Source organism: Rhinolophus hipposideros (assembly GCF_964194185.1).
Source record: "Rhinolophus hipposideros genome assembly, chromosome: 8".
NCBI classification, from domain to species: domain Eukaryota; kingdom Metazoa; phylum Chordata; class Mammalia; order Chiroptera; family Rhinolophidae; genus Rhinolophus; species Rhinolophus hipposideros.
Genome location: NC_138054.1, coordinates 81,174,459 through 81,194,863, shown reverse-complemented (window position 1 = coordinate 81,194,863; position 20,405 = coordinate 81,174,459). Strand labels below are relative to the sequence as shown.

Below are 20,405 nucleotides of genomic sequence, written 5' to 3'. Positions count from 1 at the left end.
CACATCCCACCAGGACCTCCATCCAGATGCTAAGACCTCCCAACACCGTCCAGGCCCCCTCTGTCCCCAACAGTCTCCCTAATCTTCCCCTCCCTGCCCTGACACCGTCCAGTCTCCACCAGCAGACCCCACTTCTCTTTCTATGGCACTCCGTTTCAAATCCTCATGGCTCCTGTGGCCCTCAGCAGGAAGTCCTGGTCCCTTGGTCTGGCATTCGAGTCCACGTGGCCTCTAGCTTCGTCTCTATCCATCTCCCTGTCCCCTCCATCGTCACCTTCCATTGTTCAGAACCATCTGCTGCCTTTCCAATTCCACTCTCTCCCCTCCACACCTTCACTTCTGTAGTCCCCGCCCCCAGGGACACTTTCCTAAGCCTTCCAGGACGTTCAGGTACCACCGCTCCAGTCTCCCCCCGTGCCGCCCTCATCCAGGCTGGCCCCCCTGCTCGTGTGCACCCATGTCACTCGTCACCCTTTACTGTAACTGCCCTGCACTGTGAGCTCATTCCAAGCTGAAGGGACTCAGCCCCAACTGTCCCGGTAAGTGATCCCTCGTCGCCCCCTGGTGGCCACATAAGGGAAAGTCTTGGCTTCACCGAGCATGTGCAAAGGGGAAGTTGATCATTGAGCACCCACTGGATGCCGTATGTGTTTGATATGCACCAGCTCAATGAATCGTCCTAACAAACCCTCGCGGGAGGTACGACTGCTTTTGATTTCCCATTTTACAAAAGTGGAAACTGCGGCTCAGAGAAGTTAGTAAGTTTCCCAATTACCACCCAACTAGCTGATGGTGCCAGGACTCAAAGCTGGGTCTGCGATTCAAAGCCACGTTCTTCTCCCTGTGGAGAAGCAGACTGGGTGGAGAAATGGGCGGCAGCGCCATGGGAAGGGAGCTATGGCTGCTGCTTACAGAGCCCATGGTTTGGCCTTGGACGTGCCCCCAGACCCAGCAGCTCTGATGGGGAGGCGAGACAGGCTTCCCCTCCACCTTGGCACCACTGAGACCTGTCTGGGGTCACTCTGGGCAGGGTTCCCGCAAAGCCAGGTCCAGCTCAGGGTACAATAGCGATAAATAGAATTTATTTTGTACAACTGTTACCAACATACACACGGCCACGGGGGCTTCCAGAATGGGTGTTGGGGCTGGAAGGCTGGCCTTTGACGTGGCGCCTAAAAAGTGTGGACACACACACACAGGATGTGGGCTCACAGCAGCTGTGCCAGGCTGCCCCTCCATGGGAGTGGGGGGGGGCACAATGGCAAGACCTGTTGCTCTAGGCCAGCCGAGACGCCTCAGCCTGGAGTGCCCAAAACATGGGATGGCAGGGGTGAAGCTGGATGCTGGCTGAGGAGCCAGGTAGGTCCCCCTTCCCACAAGGGGGGTCACTTGTCTGTCATATGGAGGCAGTGGACAGGGCATCGGCAGATCTTGGTAGAGCTTGAGGGTCCAGGAGGGGCAAAGGGAATAGCCAGCCCCTCAGCCCACCTGGGGCCCCAGGGAACCATGAAGCAGGGTAGGCTGATGGGAGGCCCCTGAGAGGACAATCCCCCATTCTGGGGCAGGTACATGGAATCACAGTCTTTAGTGACCTCTGAAATAATCTTGTCCATTTATAGCAGAGGCGCCCAGAGAGGGAAAGGGATTTGCCCAGAGTCACACAGCAGAACCCAAATTGAAAGCCAGGACTCGACTCCCAGCCCAGTGCTCACTCCACCACATCTCACATCCCACGGCTTGCAGGCTCTGTCTGCACTGAGATATCTCAATCTCCCCCTCCCATCTTGCTCCCCGAGTCCAGAGGGGTACCAAGGTGTGATGGAGGGCCCACGTGGGGGCAAGCCAGGGCTGGAGTCCTGCTTCAACGGATCACTCCCTGCCCCAGCCTGGCCCCCCAGCCCGGGATATGGGGGTGATGCCAGCAGCTTCCCTGTTCCCAGGTCTGGATGGCTCCACCCTGCAGAGACAGCCCAGACAATGGGCCAAGGGGAGGGTTGGGGAGACAGGGGGCAGCCCACAGGCTGATGGTGGCCTTGGAGGCAGAGGTCCTGTCTGCCTGGATTTCACACAGCATCTTCACCTTGTGCTTCTGTGGCCTCGCCTGCAGGACAAAGGGGGATGGAGGCACCACGAAGCAGGGAGACAGAAGCGGGAAGGGGCCACTCTTGGCATTCCAGACTCAAGGCCTTTGTATCCCACTGGGAATCCCCCAGGCCCCTCCCTCCCAGAAATTCCCAGGTGCCTTCCAGGCTCCCATCAAATCCTCCCAGCAGCTCTCAGATGGAGGTGAGGCAGCATTTATTAGCCCCAGTGCGCAGATAAGGAAACTGAGGCCCAGAGAGGGGCCGATGATCTGCTCAAGTCACCCAGCATTGGAGTGGCAGAACATTTGAACCCAGGCACATGGCTCTCAGCCCAGAGAGGGGACAGAGGAACAGGGAGGAGTTGGCCTACCCCCGCCCACCACCCACTCCCACCCTCTCCCCACAAACAAGAGCTGAGGGCTGGGTCTGACCTGCTCAGTCACCTTCCAAGAGGAGCCTGGCTAACAGCCCTGCACAGAGAATGGCGGCGAGGCAGGGGACAGGACAGATGACAGCAGGGAGCAGGAGACACAGGCAAGCAGAAGTCACTGGCTGTGCCCAGACCAGACGAGCCCAGCCCCTCCTGGCCTAGGGGGACCGCTCGGTCCAGTCCCCACCCTTGGTTCCCCGCAGCGCTGCACATACCAGCTGGGGTGTGTGCTGCTCAGCTGCTTCCAGCTGGATCTTGATCTCCGGACATGCAGGGTCCCCCAGCTTGCCAGCATCTGGATGGGATGACCGCGAGGGCCCTGGGGAGAGGGGCAGGAGGGAGGCACCAGGGACATGGGCATGGTCGGCACTGGTGCTCCCCAATCCCGTCAAGTGCCTCCTCCAGGGCGCCCAACCCTAACTCCCTTCTTTGTCTTCCAGTCATCGTCCAAGACCCTTCCAGAAGCCACTGGCCCTCCAAGCCATCAGTCTTCTTAGGCTGGATAAGGACCCACCCACTGTCCAATGTGTCACATCCCCACCACCTGGGGCAGGAGAAGTGGTCTTTACTCTCTGTGCCCGGCTCTGTCCCCCTCCTACCATAAGAGCCCTGCTTGTAGCGGGAAGCTGCCCCTGGCCGGGTACCTGGGGAGCTGCCCCCACTCGTGGTGCTGACACTGTCCTCCAGCCACGTGCTATAGATGAAGGAGTCCCGCTTGTGGGGCGTCCCTGAGGACGAGATGCTCTCCTAGGAATGGAGGGAGGAGAGAAAGAGGGAGATCAGCCCTCAGCCACGGCACAGGCTTGGCTCTCCTCTCCCTCCAGGCCCCCTCTCCCCCACTTCAATCCATAATCCCCCACCCTTGTTCCCCTGCAAAGAGGATGCGGGCCCAACAATGCCTGCCCCTGGGAGGCCACGGGACAGAGTGGAAACAGGTACTAGGCATTCCCATTTGTTCATTTAACAAACATTCACTGATAGTTTCCTGGGCCAAGCTACCAAGAGACACTGAGCACGGTCCCTGCCCTCAGATGGCTCCAAGTCTGGGAAGCAAGACGGACTATGAAAAGACTATTATAATTCTAGACTCTACGCCCCATGGGGCGGGGCCTGGGTCTGCACTGCACCTGCAGCACCTAGAACAGTACCTGGCAAGGAACAGGTGCCCCCTACATGGGTGTCAAATGAAGAATGACAAAGGGTGTTAAGGGCAAAGCCCTGGGGTCTCTGAGAGCATAAGGACGGGTGGGTAACCTCCCTGACTAGCAAATCAGAGAAGGCTTTCAAGAGGGGGTGATGTGAGGCTGAGCCAAGAAGGATGAGTAGGAGTCAATCAGACAAAGGGGAAGGAGGAGGCAGGAGAAGGTTTCCGACGGAGAAAACAGTATGTGCCAGGGTCCAGAGGAGTGAGCCTCCGTACAGGAGACTGCAAAGGAGTGCAGAATGGCTGAAGTGGTAAGAGGCTGAGGAGGAAGGGAGGGAGAGAGCGACTAGATCTTCAATGGTCTCAGAAATTGTGTTCTCTTGGGGGTACACTGGGGAGCCATGAAAGGTTTCAGAGTAGGGCAGGGTTATTCTGCACTATTTCTTTGGGCTGGGTCCCCTGATCCCATCTCAGCCACACCCAGGCTCATACTTCTACCCAAAGCGTCTCCAGGAACCAAAACACCCCCCTTCCAGGCCGCTATGGAGCACCCCAGTCCTGGGCCTCTCACCAGGCCTGTATCGTCCCCGTCCACACCCTCTGTCTCCTCCACCACGCTGGCGAAGCTGCTGGCACTGGACGAGGAACGGGAGGAGTCCTTCAGCACTTCTGCTCTCTGGGCTGCTGTGTCCGCTCTGCCACAGACAGCACCCCATCAGCCAGCACCCACTCAGGGCCCCTCTTGGCCCAAGGCCCCAGTCCCCTGCCGTCCCAGCCAGGGAGGCCAGCCTGCAGCCAGCCTGGCACCTCGGGGGTTGCTTTATAGCTCCCTAGGCCTCCGATCCTCCTCCTGCCACTGTCCTTCCTAAATGTGGATCAGATCATGTCCCTCCCCTGCTCCAAACCCTCCCACGGATCCCCAGTGCCCTAGACAAAGCCTAATTTCCTTGGCTTGGTACTCAATAGTAACTATTAATACTATCACCCAGTGCCCATTTGCTCTGTGCCAGGCACCGTTCTAACTCTTTTACCTGAGTTATCTCATTGCTATCATTAGTAGACCCATCTGACAGATGAGGAGACACTGAGGCACAGAGAGGGTAGGCACACAGCCCCAAATCACCCAGTTGTAGGTGGAAGAACAGGCAGGACCCAGGCCTACCAATTCCACAGGCTGCTCTCTTAGCCCTCTCACAATTCTGTTCCATGCTCGGGCCCTTTGTGTCTCTTGCCTGGAGTCTCACTCTCCCTCCAATCCCAAAAGGAAAAAATTCATTTTCAAAAATCAGCCAACGGCTTCCTCCACAGGGAGGCCCTCCGTGCTTCCTCCTCCCATGGTAGGTGAACCTCCCTGCTCTGGGTCCTGCGTGCCTCGTCTCTCACCATCCCTGTCTCCCTTTCCTGCTTCTCTGTTCACCTGCCTGACTCTTTGGCCCAGGCTGAGTCTTCCTGATGCCCCCAGAGCCAGCACAGAAGGGACTCAGCCAACAAGTGCTGAACGGAGGGGCAGCCTGCTTGCTGGCCTCCCTACTTCCATTCTTGTCCTGCCCCTTCATGTGGGCCTGGCCCCTCACTCACTTGACTCTGATGGACTACCTTCTTTCTATCCTTCAAGCATGCCTCAGGGCCTTTGCACTGGCTGTGTTTCTTACCTGGAACCCTCTTCCCTCTACCATGCCAGTCCTGCAGGGCTGACTGCTCACTCAGCTCTCAATTCGAACCTCACCCCTTTGTTAATATCTTCCTTGAGCGCCCATAGAACCCTCTTACCACCCATTCTTCACCGTATCCCAGCTTTGTTTTCGTCCAACCATCACTATCTGGAAATAGCTCATTAGGTGATGTTACACTGGGCCATCACTCCATGAGGCAGGGTCATGTATGCCCAGGTCACCGCTGTATTCCAGCACTTGGCACCCAAGAGTATGTCAAAGGAAGACCTGAGAGAGTACCCAGGCCTCGCCAACGCCCTGGTATGGCAGTGGCAATGCTACTGGCAGCCTAGGCCCAGGCAGGGGTACAAAAGATGAGCCCACCACCCACAAGCTCCCAGCCTGGCGTGCCCCAAGCCCCAACCTGTTCTTGGTCGTGGGCATCTCTGGGGAGCTCTGAGTAGAGGAGTTCTCTGACTTGGGCTCCTGTGAGACGTGCCCGCTGTCTGGGGTCTTCTGGCCAGCCGGGGGGCTCTCCCTGTGGGGCACACGGGGGCAGCAGGGGGATTCAGCACCGGGCCTGGCATCAAGGGTAAACTGAGGCTCAGGTGGTGAGAGGAGGGCATGGGCACCTCCTGTCTCATACTCATACCCTATATCCTCAGGGGCCGACCCCAGAGCAATCTCTGTGGTTCCCTGGCCAGGCCTGGGCAGGCACCGTGGAGCACCTACCTACATAAGACAGGACACCCCAAATCCTCCCCTCCACAGGAGCAGGTATAATTATCCCCTGTGATGCATCAGGAAACTGGAGTCCAGAGATGGGAGGGAACCTGCCCAGGTATGCACAGCCAGGACTGGCAAAGCCAAAACCTGAACCCAGGATTTGCAGGACTGTGGGCCACGTGGCCCTGAGGGCCGTGCAGCACCAATCCTGAGACTCAGTGTGCCGAGCACCCTGCTTCACGTGCACTGCACCAGACCCACAGCAGCCCCATGCTGTCAGTTATGTTCTTATCCTCACTTTTCAGACTGGGACAGTGAGGCTCAGAGAGGTACAGTGACTTTCCCAAGGTCACACAGCCCCTGTGTGGTCAAGACAGGACTCACACCCAGGAACTAACCTCTGCTTCCCAGAGGCTGCTCTGCTGCTAACGGGCGTGCTGCCCGTCCTGCCCCCACAGATGCACTCACCGACCCCCACAGACCAGGCCAAAAATCCCAGCTCCACCCCTCACTGGCTGTGTGACCTGGGCTAGCCCCTGAACGCCCTGACCTACAGCATCCTGCTGTGCAAGGTGTGGACCCCAGGGAGCCAGCAGAACTGCTGGGTGGGTAAAACCGGGTCACGATAGGTGATGAGCCCTGGGGCCTTGATCACATAGCTTTCACGGGAGGGGGGCAGAGAGACAGAGAGGTGGGCACTCCCTCCAACCTGCTTTGCTTTGCCACTGAATGGGAGTCAGGGAAGGGGCTGGAGGAGACAGACCCAGCCACCCTGCCCCACCCACCTCTTCTCCTGCACTTCCTGTATGTTCTCGATGCCAATGGCGCTGCTGCGGCGTGAGCCAAACGGGCCTGACTTCTTCCTCGTGGGGCTCTTTCCAGGGACAATCAGTGACTGCAGGGAGAGGCCCCAACTCAGTGCCCACCTGTCCTGGGAGCCCTGATGCCCCCCACATACCACCATGGGCCCTGCTGCCCCAGGCCCTGAAGCAGAGGCAACGAGCAAGAAAGAACAAGAGAACATGTCCATCTCCAGAGAAGTCCTCCCAGTTTACAGAGAGGGAAACAACAGGTCCAGTGAGAGCCAAGGCCCCCCACCCCAGATCACACAGCAGGGCTGGGCCCAAGGGTGCTGGCAGCCACTCTGGGCTGGGATGGGAGGAGGCCAAATCCTCAGGATGGCTCCCCGCCTCCGCCCGCACCCCATTCCAGTGGGCTTCGTGGGACCTGCAGCCGAAGGGCAGTGGGGAGAGAGTGGGCATAGCAACCCACTCCCCTGCCCCATGCCAGCTCTGCCCTGTCTCAGAATCTCCAAACCGGCTGGGAGAGGTTCTGAGCCAGCAGTTGGCAGGTACCCCCGTTTCCATACCCACTAGGGCGGGATGTCACAGGCACCAGCTTCTCTGGGCAGGCAGGAAGATGGGCCCCCAGGGGTATGGAGGCGCAAGAGCCCCCAGAGCACTTCACGGTGGGGAGAGGGTGTCAGGGCAGAGGAGAGGGATGGTGCTTTGTGCAGAACCAGCGATATTGGGGGACGTGCGGCTGGGCATAGGGTCTTTGGGTACCAGATTCTTGCAGGGACTGGGCCAGAGTTCCAGTGGCCAGGGCAGGGCCAGAAGCCCCTGGCAGGGGTCACTGGCTCTGGAACAGGTACCAGGCCCCAAAGCAGGTGCTGAGTGCCATCAGAGCTGCCGGCACTCCATCCTGCACACCCTTGGGCCTGTCCCGAGGAAAGGAAGCCAACGTCCCCAATATGGCCTCCGTCCTGAGAGCGAGCAGAGAAGAGCGCGTGCAGGCAGCCTCCAGAGCCGGCAACCCCGCGGGCGACAACCTCTTCCACGGTTCCTATGCCTATGGCACTGCCCCGGCGTCCGAATCTACTCGAATTTTTCCCAGGAATAAGCAATGACTGGCAAGCAGCAGAGGGTGGGGCAAAGACAGACAGACAGACATAGAGCCAGAGAGAGAGAAAGATAGCAGGAGACACCGAGAGGGGAGGCAGTGAAAGGAGGGACAGACAGACAGAGAGAAACAAAGAAGAGAGTGGGGTAGGGTGTTGGGAGAGAGAAAGACAGACAAAGCCAAGGAAGGGAAGGAGAGAAGAGGTGGAAGAAGAGATAGAAAGAGGACAGAGGAAAGAGAGATGGTTAGACAGAGAAAGGGACACATGGGGTGAGGGGAGCACAGGAGATAGGCACAGAGCGAAATACAGACAGACAGACACAGAGATGGGCCCAGGGAGTAAGACACAGATGGAAATGGTAGGAAAGGGCAGGCAAAAAGGAAAAAGCCAGAGAGAAAATAGTGGGAAAGAGGAGGAGGAGAGGGAGTAAAAAGAAAGGTGCCAGAGGAGAGAAAAATATAAATGTGCAAGGAGGTGGAGAGAGGTCAAGGAGAAGAGGAGCGGGGAGAGAGAAAGGGAAGGAAAAACAAGGAAAGAGAGGAAGGAAAAAGAGGCAACATGAAGAGAGGAGAGAGTTGTGCAAAAACAAAAAGAGAAATGGGTCTGGTTACTGCCATGGAGGGTACTGCTGGCCTGGCCCTGTCCCTGGGGCCCCTCTCCAGCCACCCACAGGAGGCTGGGCCACTCCAGGCAAGGAGGGGAGTGGCTTATGAATCTGGGTTGAGAGGAGGGCGGGCCTGCTTTTCCAATGACAGGGGGCTTGATGGCTGCTGGACAGCGGAGGACCAGCCTTGCTCCCCTGGCCAGGCCAGATCATGGGGCAGGGATTGGGGGGAGGGGTGTGTCCCTCCTGTTGCAAGTGACACAGCCTCAAAGTACTGAGCACAGGGCTTAGCATGCAGCAGACAGTCAATAAATGATGGAGGGAGGGAGGGAGGGAGGGAAGAAAGGAGGGAGGGATGGAAAGGGGGAAGCAGAGCAGTGGATGCAGTGCCACGGGTGGCCACTAGGCGGCAGAAAGCAGATAGGCCCACAAGTGAAGGCCTTATCCGTCCTGTGTGCCCAGCACTCACCGCCCCGACGCCCCCAGTATTAGTAGCAGAATCCCACAGAGCCTGGCAGACAGTAAATAATCACACACAGTGCTCACTTAGGAGATGCTCACACAGAAGCCCAATTCCTGACACACAATAGGTAATCACAACCACAGAGGCCCTAGCACACAGTAGGTGCTCACAGAGCAAGCAGCCTAGGGCCCGGCACACAGCAGTAGGTGCTCATAGAGCAAATGCTCACACAACTCACTTCTTGACACCCAGTGAGCATTCACTGATATCCAGGCTTAGCACACATTATGTGCTCATTCAGCAGTCCATTTCCTGACATATAGAAGGTTCTCACACAACAGCCCAGGACTGGGCACACAGCAAGTGCTTACAGACTTTATGCCCACACAGCAGCCCAGGACCTGACACACAGTAGGTGCTCACAGAAACTCAGGGCCAGGCCCACAGTAGACGCTCACACAGTGCATGTCCACACAACAACCCAGGTCCGGACACACAGTAGGCCCCCACCAGCATCTCAGAGCCAGGCACACACAAGTGTACACATGGAAAGCCAGGTCCTGATTCACAGTATGTGCCCACAGCCTGACACACAGGAGGTGCTCCCAGAAACAAAGGCTTGACAGCAGGTGCCCACATAGCAGCCCAATTCCCAGTACACGTAGATAGTAGGCGCTCAATAAGGACTGTGATATAGAGGCTGCCCCAGAGTGGCCCTATAGAAAGTCACACCTGAATAAGGGGTCAGGAGGAGGGGCGGGCTGAGGAGCTGGGAAGGAGACTGCAGGCTCTCAGCACCCCAGTGTCATGGCCTGGGCACTGGACCCCCATGGAGAGCAGTGGCTAGACCAAGTCTAGAGCCCAGGAAGTGTGACCCTTGGACAGCGGGGCAATGGGGGGAGGTGGGGCTAGGCCTCAGAGGCAGGGGAGAGCTGAGGGCCCCCGGTGGAGGGCACTCACTATTCCAGCTGCCTTGGCCAGGTCAGGGTTGTTGGGTGCGAAGCTCCCACTGTGGCTGGTGGACACGGTATTGGGCTTCTTGTTGCTTAGTCCCATGGCATCCATGGACTGGCTGCGGCTCCGGATGACCCTCTGTGAAGGTGGGGGTGGAGTGGAGGCAGCACAGGCTTCATAAGCCCCCCGCCTCGAGGAAACCCAGGAGCCCAGGTCACTCCCCACCAATGCCACTCTTCCTAGGAAGTCCCTACCCACGAGACCACACAAGAGTCAGGTCCAATGGTGCTAAGGATAATTTGGGCCTTGGCTCTGTCACCAGCTTGCTGGGTGACCTTGGGCAAGCCTCGGAGCCTCTCACGTGATTGTTGTGAGGAATGCAGAACACACTGGGTCAGGGCCACAAGTGTGCCCAGAGAGCCCGACAGAACCCTTAGTGTCTTCCTTTTAGGAAGACTCCTTTAAGCTTTTTTCCCTGCTTTCTTCTCTTCCCTCCCTCCCTGGCTTTTTCCAGCCAGCCTATACTGAATGCTATACTGAAACTATGGGGCCAGGTACTTTTTACATCCACCCTCTCACTCAGTCCACCCCAGAGGGAGGCACCATTATCGTGCCCATTTTACACGTGCTGAAACTGAAGGAGCGCTGAGTCTGGAACCCATATGCCAAACCCAAACCCTTAACTGTGGACTCTGCTGCCTCAGAAATTCTGTGATCTAAGCCACGTCCACCGTCCAGCACCCACCAGATGTGGAACCACTGGAGCCTTCCCTCAAAGAAGATACCCCAGACCCATGAGCCCATGCTCACCCCACCCTGCCTGTCTCCAGTGGGCAGAGGCAGGGTTCTCCTCAGGCCTCTTTCTCAAAGACGGTCTGTTTGCCTCAGTCTAGCACAGCACTGGGCAGCTGGGCTAATCCCCTTACGTGAACCCACATCTCCAGCTCTGTGGCCTGCCTGGGGTGAGGGTGGGGCCCAACTGGCCTGGCTGGGCACTGGAGGCTGGGAGGTCCTCCTGTGGGTGGAGGAGACAGTGGCAAAGAAGCTACTGCCTGGGGACCTGCAGCCTGAGGGAGTCTAGGCTCTATCGGAGGAGCAAAGGAAGTCCCTTCTCTGCCTCTCACTTTGGACAACAAAATGCAAACGGGTTTTACATGAGCTGTTTAACTTATATTGAACTAATCTAACTGCTTTACAAATAATTCTCAACAATCGTATGATGTAAGTTGTAATTACCCTACCTGACCAATGAAGAAACAGGCTCAAGAATGATCAAGCTGGTGACAGAGCTGGGATTTGAACCCAGGGAGTCTCTGCTCTTAACCCTAAGCTAAACCAGAGAGAGCCAGGGTGGGGAAACCTGGCTGCAGTTCATACCGGCCAGGTCCCCCTCCTAGAGCCACTCGGTTCACACACCCCTTCCAGGCCCTGTTTCTTTACCTCCTTCAGGGCAGAGGCTTACGCCTGCTTCTTCACCTGCTGACCTGGAAGCCACCACCCTTGGCACCACAGGCACCCTGTTGCCACCCAGAAGGCGCCAACCTTCAGCAGAACTCCCAGGCAGACCCCGCCCCCAAGCCAAGGCCCCGCCTCCAACCACTAACCCCTCCCGCTGCACCTCCAATGGGAGCCGGCCTCTAGCCACACCCCCACAGCTAGTTCATAGCCCCACCCCTGACCCCGCCCCTCCGCACCCAAGTAGACCCGACCCTTCACCTTAAAAGACTCGAAGAAGCCGCCGCCGCCGCCGCCGTTCTCCATCTTGTCCTCGTCGCCGCCCAGGCCCATCATGGACTGGCTGTGGATGTGTAGTTCTTCATAGAGCGTCTCCAGCAGCGCGGCCCGTGTCCGTTCCTGTGGGCCAGGCCCAGGCCGTCAGGACACACCCCTCCGTCCCACACACCAGGCCACCTTCTGAGTGAGTGGGGAGAGGGGCCCGGGCCCCCTGAAGCCTATGCAGGCTTCCCTCAGGCCCCTCCAGGATCTGGCCTCACGTTCCCACCCCCCGTTTTCCCGCTGTCCCACGCAATCCTCGGTGCCAGCCTGTCCACCTCCCAGCCCCTCCCGGGCACTGGTCACACATCCCTAGAAATGCCTTCCGTCCTCTCCCTTGCCTCTAGCCCTACTCACCCGTAAATCCGTACTCCCCCTAGCAGCCCTCCCTAAGGCCAAGGTGTGAACGGGGCTTTTCCCTTCCCAAAGGGCAGAGCTGAAATTCCAAGTTGGGGGGAGGGGCTGGGCCCCCAAAACCCATCCTCACCTCCAGTTTAGCAAACTTCTCTGCCTTGTAGCAGGCATACTCAGCATTGATCAGCTTTGTCAGCAAGAATTCCTGGAACTCAGGCCCCTGGGAGCCCCGAGTGTGAAGGAGAGGAGAAAGGGGGGTCAGAACACAGAGACAAGGGGCTGAGCTCCAGTGTCAGGGGCCCAGGGGTTTCCTCTTCACTCCCAAGGCACCTTCTTGGACTCAGCTCCCCAGCAACGGTGAGGGTCCCCGATGGCCTTCATGGCTGCCTACCCTCTGGAGAGCAAATCTCATAGATATAAGGGGTCTCCTACTGCCTCAGGCTGCAGGGTGCTAAAACCAAGGCTCCAAGTGTGGCTTCTGAGAGGTGAGAGAGACGTGCACCCCCTCCCCAAACGTTTTGGAAGAAAGAAGACTGTAATTGTCAAAAAGATAAAAGAAATAAGGGAAGGCCAAAGAGTCTGCTATGGAAAATGTAAAGCTATGATATAGTTTCTTCTGTGACTTTGTAAATAAATCACAGTTTTTATCAAGATGAAAAGGAAAATGAGGCCCCAGGTGCAGTTAGGGGAGCCCAACTGCCCTGGCACAATGGGGCTTCAGGACCTTGTATAGCAGAATGAGTGCCCCCACCCATTTAGTCCTGTTCTGCCCATGACCAGGGTTGGGGGCTCCCTCTCACCTTCCTGAACACAGCGGGGTCCGGGAGCGGGGGCCCAAAGAAGGGTACGTCATCTCTGGCGGTGACAGAGACCTGGAAGAGAGGGCAGCAGTTCCTGTGGAGTCCCCATATCAGCCTGAAACTCCTAATTTACCTCTCTAACCGGCCCCTTGGCGGGGAAGGTTCAGTGACTGCTGACTGGATGACTGAACCCCAGGATTTCAGCCCCTCCATCCTTGACCCCGCATTTGATTAGTGGGAAGTGGTGTAGGATCTCGGGAGTCATTGGGGATGATGGCAGAGAAGGCTAACTGGCCTCTTTGATGGGGGGGGGGCACTTTGTGGACCAGAAAAGGCAGGATGGGAGTCCTCCATCATCAGAGCCAGAAGGGAGCTTAGAGCCCTCGGGACAGCCCCCCTATTTACAGTTGGGAAAACTGAGGCTCAGAGAGGCCTCAGAGCAAGTGAGGCTGGGGCTGTTTCCGTGGGAAGCTCTGAGATCACCCACCTTGTAGAGGGGGCCATCGGGGCCCCCACCCTCGGCCTGCACCACCACGTAAGCGTGCAGGAAGTTGGAGGCAATCATGTCAGGCACGAAGGGCGTGTTCTCATCCTGGAAGACCACAGCCACGATGTCATTCCCAATGTGCCGCTTTCGCTGCAACTGAGCACAGGGCCACAGGCCTTCACACCCTGGCCAGAGAGGGGCACTGGGTGCAGGGGAGGGTGCCCATGGGTGTGGGGGGGCCTGGGGTAGGCAGAGGGCACGTCTAAGGATTGGTGAGAAACTTGTCTTCAAATTACTGTTGTTGTCTTGGGATCCTGCGACGGATGAGGAAACCCAGCCGAAGAGAAGTGATTCAGGGCCCTCTTGTGAGTTAGGGGACTCGAACCCAGGGCTCCTGCTCCCCAGGCCCTACTTCTCAACTCTTCTGTCTAAATCCCCCAAACATGGCCCCTCTTAAACAGCAGTTCCACTCAGTATATATTCATGTTGCTAAAATGAACAGAGAATCTTATTAAAAGAAAATGACTCTAAAAGTAGGGAGTAAATACTGCCATTTTTCTCACATTACCGTTTCACACCCCCTGCCGCACCGGGGTGGGGCTGTGGGATAAGGTAGACAGTCCTGAGGAAGCTGAGGGCAAGGTGACAATTTCCGAGTTTGGTTCCCAGCACATGCCCTACACTTCCTCACCGCCAGGCCTTTGAGGAAGCTGATCTCCACCTGGAACACTCTCCCATTTCTCCCAACTCCTTCACAGCCGAAAAGGCACTTTATCTTGAAAGCTTTTCGGGACTCCCACCGCTGCCAAGTGTGAGTCCCCCACGTGACCCCACAATGCCCTTCACTCCCTATAAAAACACTAACTCACATGTATTGAGCGCTTGCTAGTACGAGACCCTCTTCGAGCCTCTATGTGCATTCCCCGTTTATGTTCACCTGTGAGGTAGGAGCCGTTCTCCCCATTTTCACAGATGTAGGAACTGAGGCTTTCACCACATTTTAACAGCCTGTCTCCCCTGCCCCCATTAGAAAGCCCATAAATGGGGGGACTGGAGAACTTCCATCTTCTATATCCCGGGGCGCACTGAGCCTGGTGTGGTGGACACTGAACGGACAGGTAGATGGGGGACAGGAGGACAGGTGGGTGGGTGAGTGCCCAGGCTACCTGCTGGGCGTCCCCTTCTGTGTAGGGCAGCTTGGTGGACACGTGAAACATGATCTCCTTGTTGCGGAAGTTGCAGTACACAGACTCGGTCCCCGTCTGCCCGTGGGTCACGTCCAGGCCTCCTCGGAACCTGCCCCAGGCCCCCCCAGGCTACGGCTCAGTCTCCAGCCCCGGCCAGGCCTCCACGGGGCCAGGATGGGGGCTCCCTCCCTGCCCAAGAACATGAGTCAGATGGTACTCTGCTTATCCCACCCTAATGCTCACCCCTTAAAGTCCTGCAGTTTGACCTTCTGGCCAAGAAATTCGAGGAACTCCACGAAGGCAGGGCTTTCCTCGTTGGTACTGAAGAGTTCCTCCTCCGAGGTCTGGGGACACACAGAGGGTAGAGGTCACAGAGCTGCAGCTCCTGAGCCGCCCCTTCCCCCCACCGCAGAGAAGACTGGAAGGAGGATCTCTGGTGGCCCCCGAGCTCCTGGGAAACTGGGTCCCTGGGGAGGCGCTTTCCCTGGCCGAGGTCTGACATCCCAGACACACAGCCAGGCGGGTGGGGGAGCAGGGAGGAGGAGGTGAGCACACCTGTCCAAGCTTCTGATAAATGACTCCAAACTTGAAATTATTGCTGATAACATGCTCGTCAAAGGTGACTATGAGCCGGGAAGCCTGTGGGGAGACGGCAGTTGGTGAAACAGTGCTTTTCTCCAGTTGCGGTTTATTGCTCTTACTATGTGCCAAGCACTGCGCCCGCTCTGCACCCGCATCATCTCATTTAATCCTCAGAACAAGGCCGTGAGGGAGACATTCCCGCTGTCCCCACTTTTCAGATGAAGAAACCAAGGTTCAGGGCTTAAGGAACTCGACTAAAAACAACAGCTTGCAGGTGGCGGAGCTAGGACTCGAACTCAGGTCTGTTGGATCACAAAGCTCAAACTCATCGCTCCTATGAGTTTTGCCTATGAGTTCCTGCCCCTACGGCTCCCTCTTTAGCTCCTCTGCAAACCTACCTCGTTGTTCTAGAACAGGCCGAGTCCCACCAGTGTGCTGTGGGATCTTGAGGAGGTTCCTCTCCACACCTTGGGCCTGTTTCCTCTTCTGCAACTGAGAGACGGGATCTAATTTCTGAAGCCCCTTCCTTCTGGGACCTTTGCTGGACCACAGCACCCCTCAGGGACCCGCACCTTGCTCTAGAATTCAGTCAGAGCTACAAGAATTTACATGTCTTTCAATGCCCACCTCCTTCAGGAAGACCTCCTGGCTCATTGGAGACAGAAGACCCTACCACTTCTCCCACATTGTCACATCACGTCGAACCCAGCACCTGGCACCAGAGCTGGAAATGCAGCTGCTGTCTGTGGGGCAGCATTTATGGAGGTATCTGTCCTAGTGTCTCTCAACTAGGTCCCTCTGGGGTCAGACGCAAGGCCAGTGGAGCCTCCTAGCTCAGGAGCACAGGTCGCCCTGGGGAGGGTTCCCAAATGACATCGAGCGTTTCCAGAGGTAAGTGAGGCATGCCTCACAGGCAGACAACACTAGGTTTAAAAGCAAGCCTTTCTTATCTGCTGTGCACCTGGGTAAGACACAAACCTTTCTGGGCCTCTGGTTCCTCTTCTGCAAACTGTGGGCTTTGCAGGGTTATTGTAAGGATTAAAAGAGAGAATGTAGGAAAAATACCCTGCACACAGTAGGTGCCCAGTAAATACTCAGTCCCCTCGTTACCCACCCACCCTCAGTGAGCAGGGCCCGAACCAGCCATACCTTGGGGTAGAGCACAGGATAGAACCGATCCACATTCACGTCTTCACACACCAGCTGCAGGAGGAGATAAGGGGGTGCCTAAGGGTAAGGCCGGGAGCAGGGGGTGGGGCTTCTGGGCCTCCCAGGCCAAGGTCTGGAGGCGGACAGCCGTAGAAAGGAAACCAAGGCTGAAGCAGAACTGTGGGCTCAGTGTTGCTCAGAGTAGGGTGCACAGAACTGGGGTCCCCTGTATCCAAAGGTGCTCTAAAGAGTGCCAGAAGCACACAGATGGGGAACAGGGCCCCAGAGCTGCATGTGGGCATCATGGGAACACGTGAGAGGCAGGACCTTGGAGACGGGCTGCAGCCCGCAGGGCTAAGACCTGGAGCTAAAGATGAGGGTGTACTGAGGCCGCGCTGCAGCCCCGCTGTGTGCCCATCGGGACCCCCATCGGGGTCCCGTGTGAAGGAGCAGAGGCCTCACCTTCGCCATCTGGACCACATTGGGGAACTCAGTGAGGCAGGAGATGGGGATGACATCATGGTACGTCCGGCACTTGGTCCTGGGAGGAGAGAGCCCACAGTGAGGGAGATGGGAGCCCCTCCACACAAAATAAGAAACCAGAGGGGACCCAAAGGGATGATGGGGGCCAGGCCTGGCTCGGGCACAGACATGCTGTGCAACCCCAGACAAATCCCTGCCCCTCTCTGGGCTTCAATGAGAAGAGTGCGTAAAATGAGATGGGTTTTCAGATTATCAGAGCTCAGCCCTCACTCCTGTCACAGGGCCCCTCCCCCCACCCTCACCTGAGCAGCAGCCGCAGATGCTCCTGGTCGCCGATGACATCATACTTGAGTGAGAAGACAAGGTGGCCCAGGGCAGTATCCAGTGAGTAGTAATTGAAATGCTCCTGTGGTGGGCGGTGGGGGCCGGGGGGAGTGGGTGAGGCTGAGTATGTGGCTTCCCGATCGAAAAGCCAACTCGTTCCCAAATCGGGGGTCCTTCATCAAACAGCAGGTGTCACGGCTAATAGCACCAGATAGACCCCATTCAAATCCTGCTCTGCCACTTGCCAGCTGGGGAGCCTGAGAAGGTCACTGCACCTCTCTGTCTCCGTTTCCTAGTCTCTAACGTGAGTGAGGCCACCTACCTTGTGGGATGGTGGCAGGCACTGAAAGAGATAAAGTGCCTGGTACAGGGGAGATAGTCAATGAACTTTATAGAAATCTTGGCTCTCTGGGTCCTCATCAAAGTCAGGACTATATTTCTATCTTCACACTTGTCTCCCAGCCCTGCCCTTCTCAGGGCTGGGCACACGGTAGGGGCTCAATACAAATATGCCAACAGATTAATTGCTCAACCTGTGGCCCCTGAAGCCAGGGCCCGTGAGAACAGGAAGTGAAACATCTCATGAATACACTGGGCTGACCTGGCAGGTTCCCACCCTCCTGCCTCATCAAGAGAAGCTTCGGGTTGGGAAGAAATGCCCTAGAGGGCACAAAGGGAGACTGCAGCAGGGGGTCGCAGCAGGGATGGTCTCTCCAGAGAGGAGCCCAGCACTGTCACCTCCAGGTGGGAAAGCCCCAAAGCCAAGGGCCAGGAGTGCTGGGAGATTCCACCCCAGCCTGGCCCTGAGAGTGGGGCTGGCTCCCCAGCCACACCTACCCCAGGAGTCATCCTGGAAGTAAGTCCTGTTTAAACATGAACACCTGTGCTCAGAGGGCAGGAAGAGAAGAGGCAGGGGCTGGGGCACTGCCTCTTCTCCACACATCAGCAGTTCAGGGATAGTCTGAGGGCACCTGAGGCAGAGAGTGCCCCTCAGCCTGCCTGGGCACAGAGTGACAGAAACTCCCAAATGCTTGGTACCATCTGTGGAGAGGGAGTGGCAGGCACTTGGCAAGGAGGGCTGCTCTACAGTCCCCAGGGTGGGGAGTTTCCCCGGACACCCCTGCCCAGAACCAGAGTAGCCCAAGGGACAGTGTGAGAGTGGGCTCAGTCAGGGTCCCAGCAAGTCAATGCCCAAGCCCCCTAACCTCCTCCCTCTGCCAGAACTGGCCCCACTGCGTCCCGCACAGCCCACCTGGAGTCAGGAGATGGCCCTGGCTCTCTGCCAGCCCTCTGGGCCGCCCCCCACTCCCCCACCCTGTGCTGCTAACTTGACCCTGGTCAGCATGCCTCTTCTGATCCTCCAGCCTGTACCTCTTCAGATCCTTCTGCTCTCAAGGCACCAACTTCATTCTGTCACTCATCGCTCCTCAGAAAGATTTTCTGAGTGCCAACTATGTGCTAGGCCTCCACAGTCCCCCAGACCCCATGACCTGCCAGACCCAGCTGAGAGCTTCTGGGCAGTGGGTACCAGGATGCAGGTCTCTCTCCACCCACAGGGCTCAGCCTGGAGATGGAATCCTGCGTCCTGTTCTGGCTTTGTCCCCAGGCAATGGCTCCTGAACCTAAGCCTGCTGCTTTAGTCTCAGTCACAATGGGTGCCACCCTTTCCCCACCGCAACCGTAGCACCATACTCCCCCAGGGTCAGGCGTTGGGCTCAGACTGAGGTCACACAGCTCTCCGACTCCCCAAGGAGTCACCCCCTCCTCCCAACACACACACACACACACACACACACACCTAGGAACAGGAACACCTCCCATAGCATGTATTTGTAAAATATATATTTGACACATAACATTGTGTAACTTTAAGGTGTATACATGTTACTTTGATACATTCATACATTGTAACGTGACTGCCGTTGTAGCGACTTGATCACATTCCATCATTAGAGCACAACACTGTTGTCTATTCCCACAGCATGTCTTAATGGGAGGTCGGCCAGAGCGAGGTGCAATTCCTAGCTCTGTAACTGTGTGCCCTTGACCAAGTCACTTTACCTCTCGGAGCCTCACTTTCCCCTTCTGAAAAACTAGGACAATCCTGATCTCACAGTAATTATGAAGAGGTAATAATAACAGCAAACATTTATCGAGTACTTGCTATGTGCCAGGCATTGGTCTCTATGCTTTAATGTATCTTTATTATCCTCATTTTTACAGATGAGGAAACAGGCTCAGGAAGGTCATGTAACTTGCCCAAAGTCACACCCTCAGTAAAAGGAAGAGCCAAGAGTAAACTGACGTAGAGACAGCACCTGGTGTGGAATCTGCTCCATACAGGGTGCCAGCGTGGGACGTCCCCTCCAACTCCCACACCCTTGCCCAATCACTCTTGCCTGAACACCGCGGGGTGACACTCTGACAAGCTGTGACCAGGCAGGGTGCGTGCTCTGGGGCTGGTGGTTGCATCAATCCAGGTCACGCCACGACACTGACATTACTGAAGGGCCGTACTGGCTATGTTTTGTTTGCTGCTACATACCTGTGCTTTGAGCAGGGCCAGGCACACAGCTGGTGCTCATTATTCGCTCACCTGATTGAGTCTGCCTCTGTGCTACACGCCATTCTAAACACTTTACAAGCATCCTGTCATTAAGGGCTCCTAACAACCTTAGGAGGGGGGATCATCACCGTCTCTGTGTTTACAGTTGAGGAAACAAGAGGCACAGGAGGGTAAGTGACTCGCCCTACGTCCCATGCAGTAAGTGGCAGAGCCAGGATTCAAACCCTGGTACGGCCTCTACTGTTAACCACTATGCCATAACATTGCCTTTTGCGATCAATGTTTGTTGAACGAGTGAGTGAATCCACGACGCAATGCTCCCTGAGATTCGGGGCTCTAGGACTGTCCCTCAGCCCCAGTCCAAGGGTTCTGCTCCCCCCCACCCCCAGGCCCCCCACACCAGCAGGCTACCCACCTTGCCGAGAAAGTGCTTCCGATAGATGCGGGCTGTGGGGTTGCACTCGAGCTTCACCTTGGTGGTGGGTGACTGCAGAGGCTCGGTCTCAGGGATGCTGGTGATTTCGTGGTTGGTACCTTCAATCCAATAGCCACCGAACTGGGGCAGCAGGATGAGGGGGAAGGGCCCTTCTCGCCCCAGGACCTGAAGGGGGACTCAGCTGAGAGCCACCCACACTGCACCCCAAAAGACCCCAGGACACCTCCCCAACTCAGACCTAAGGAGGACTAGGGGACAACCCAGAGCCTAAATCGGTACCAGATCACATGGAGCCCCAAACCCC

General features: G+C 56.9%; 1 protein-coding gene across 16 annotated transcripts in view; it reads right to left on the bottom strand.

The window, feature by feature from the left end:
* Positions 1-1,060: 1,060 nt before the first annotated feature.
* RAP1GAP (RAP1 GTPase activating protein) overlaps positions 1,061-20,405 on the bottom strand; it is a 64,128-nt gene continuing 44,783 nt past the window's right edge. For 5 of the 16 annotated variants that reach the window (XM_081056244.1, XM_081056243.1, XM_081056237.1 and 2 more), the window contains 20 exons: positions 20,081-20,266; positions 17,078-17,181; positions 16,755-16,833; positions 16,293-16,346; positions 15,117-15,200; positions 14,805-14,905; positions 14,541-14,670; positions 13,375-13,530; positions 12,888-12,959; positions 12,221-12,307; positions 11,677-11,814; positions 9,967-10,098; positions 7,868-7,945; positions 6,822-6,931; positions 5,735-5,848; positions 4,230-4,353; positions 3,159-3,261; positions 2,730-2,833; positions 2,516-2,554; positions 1,061-2,101 (listed from right to left, as the gene is read on the bottom strand). In XM_081056244.1, coding sequence (XP_080912370.1) covers positions 2,546-2,554; positions 2,730-2,833; positions 3,159-3,261; positions 4,230-4,353; positions 5,735-5,848; positions 6,822-6,931; positions 7,868-7,945; positions 9,967-10,098; positions 11,677-11,814; positions 12,221-12,307; positions 12,888-12,959; positions 13,375-13,530; positions 14,541-14,670; positions 14,805-14,905; positions 15,117-15,200; positions 16,293-16,346; positions 16,755-16,833; positions 17,078-17,181; positions 20,081-20,266 — 1,965 coding nt within the window. In that variant the 3' untranslated portion in view covers positions 1,061-2,101; positions 2,516-2,545. The remainder of the gene's footprint in view (positions 2,102-2,515; positions 2,555-2,729; positions 2,834-3,158; positions 3,262-4,229; positions 4,354-5,734; positions 5,849-6,821; positions 6,932-7,867; positions 7,946-9,966; positions 10,099-11,676; positions 11,815-12,220; positions 12,308-12,887; positions 12,960-13,374; positions 13,531-14,540; positions 14,671-14,804; positions 14,906-15,116; positions 15,201-16,292; positions 16,347-16,754; positions 16,834-17,077; positions 17,182-20,080; positions 20,267-20,405) is intronic. The other 11 variants (XM_081056240.1, XM_081056241.1, XM_081056248.1 and 8 more) reach the window with 5 other exon arrangements.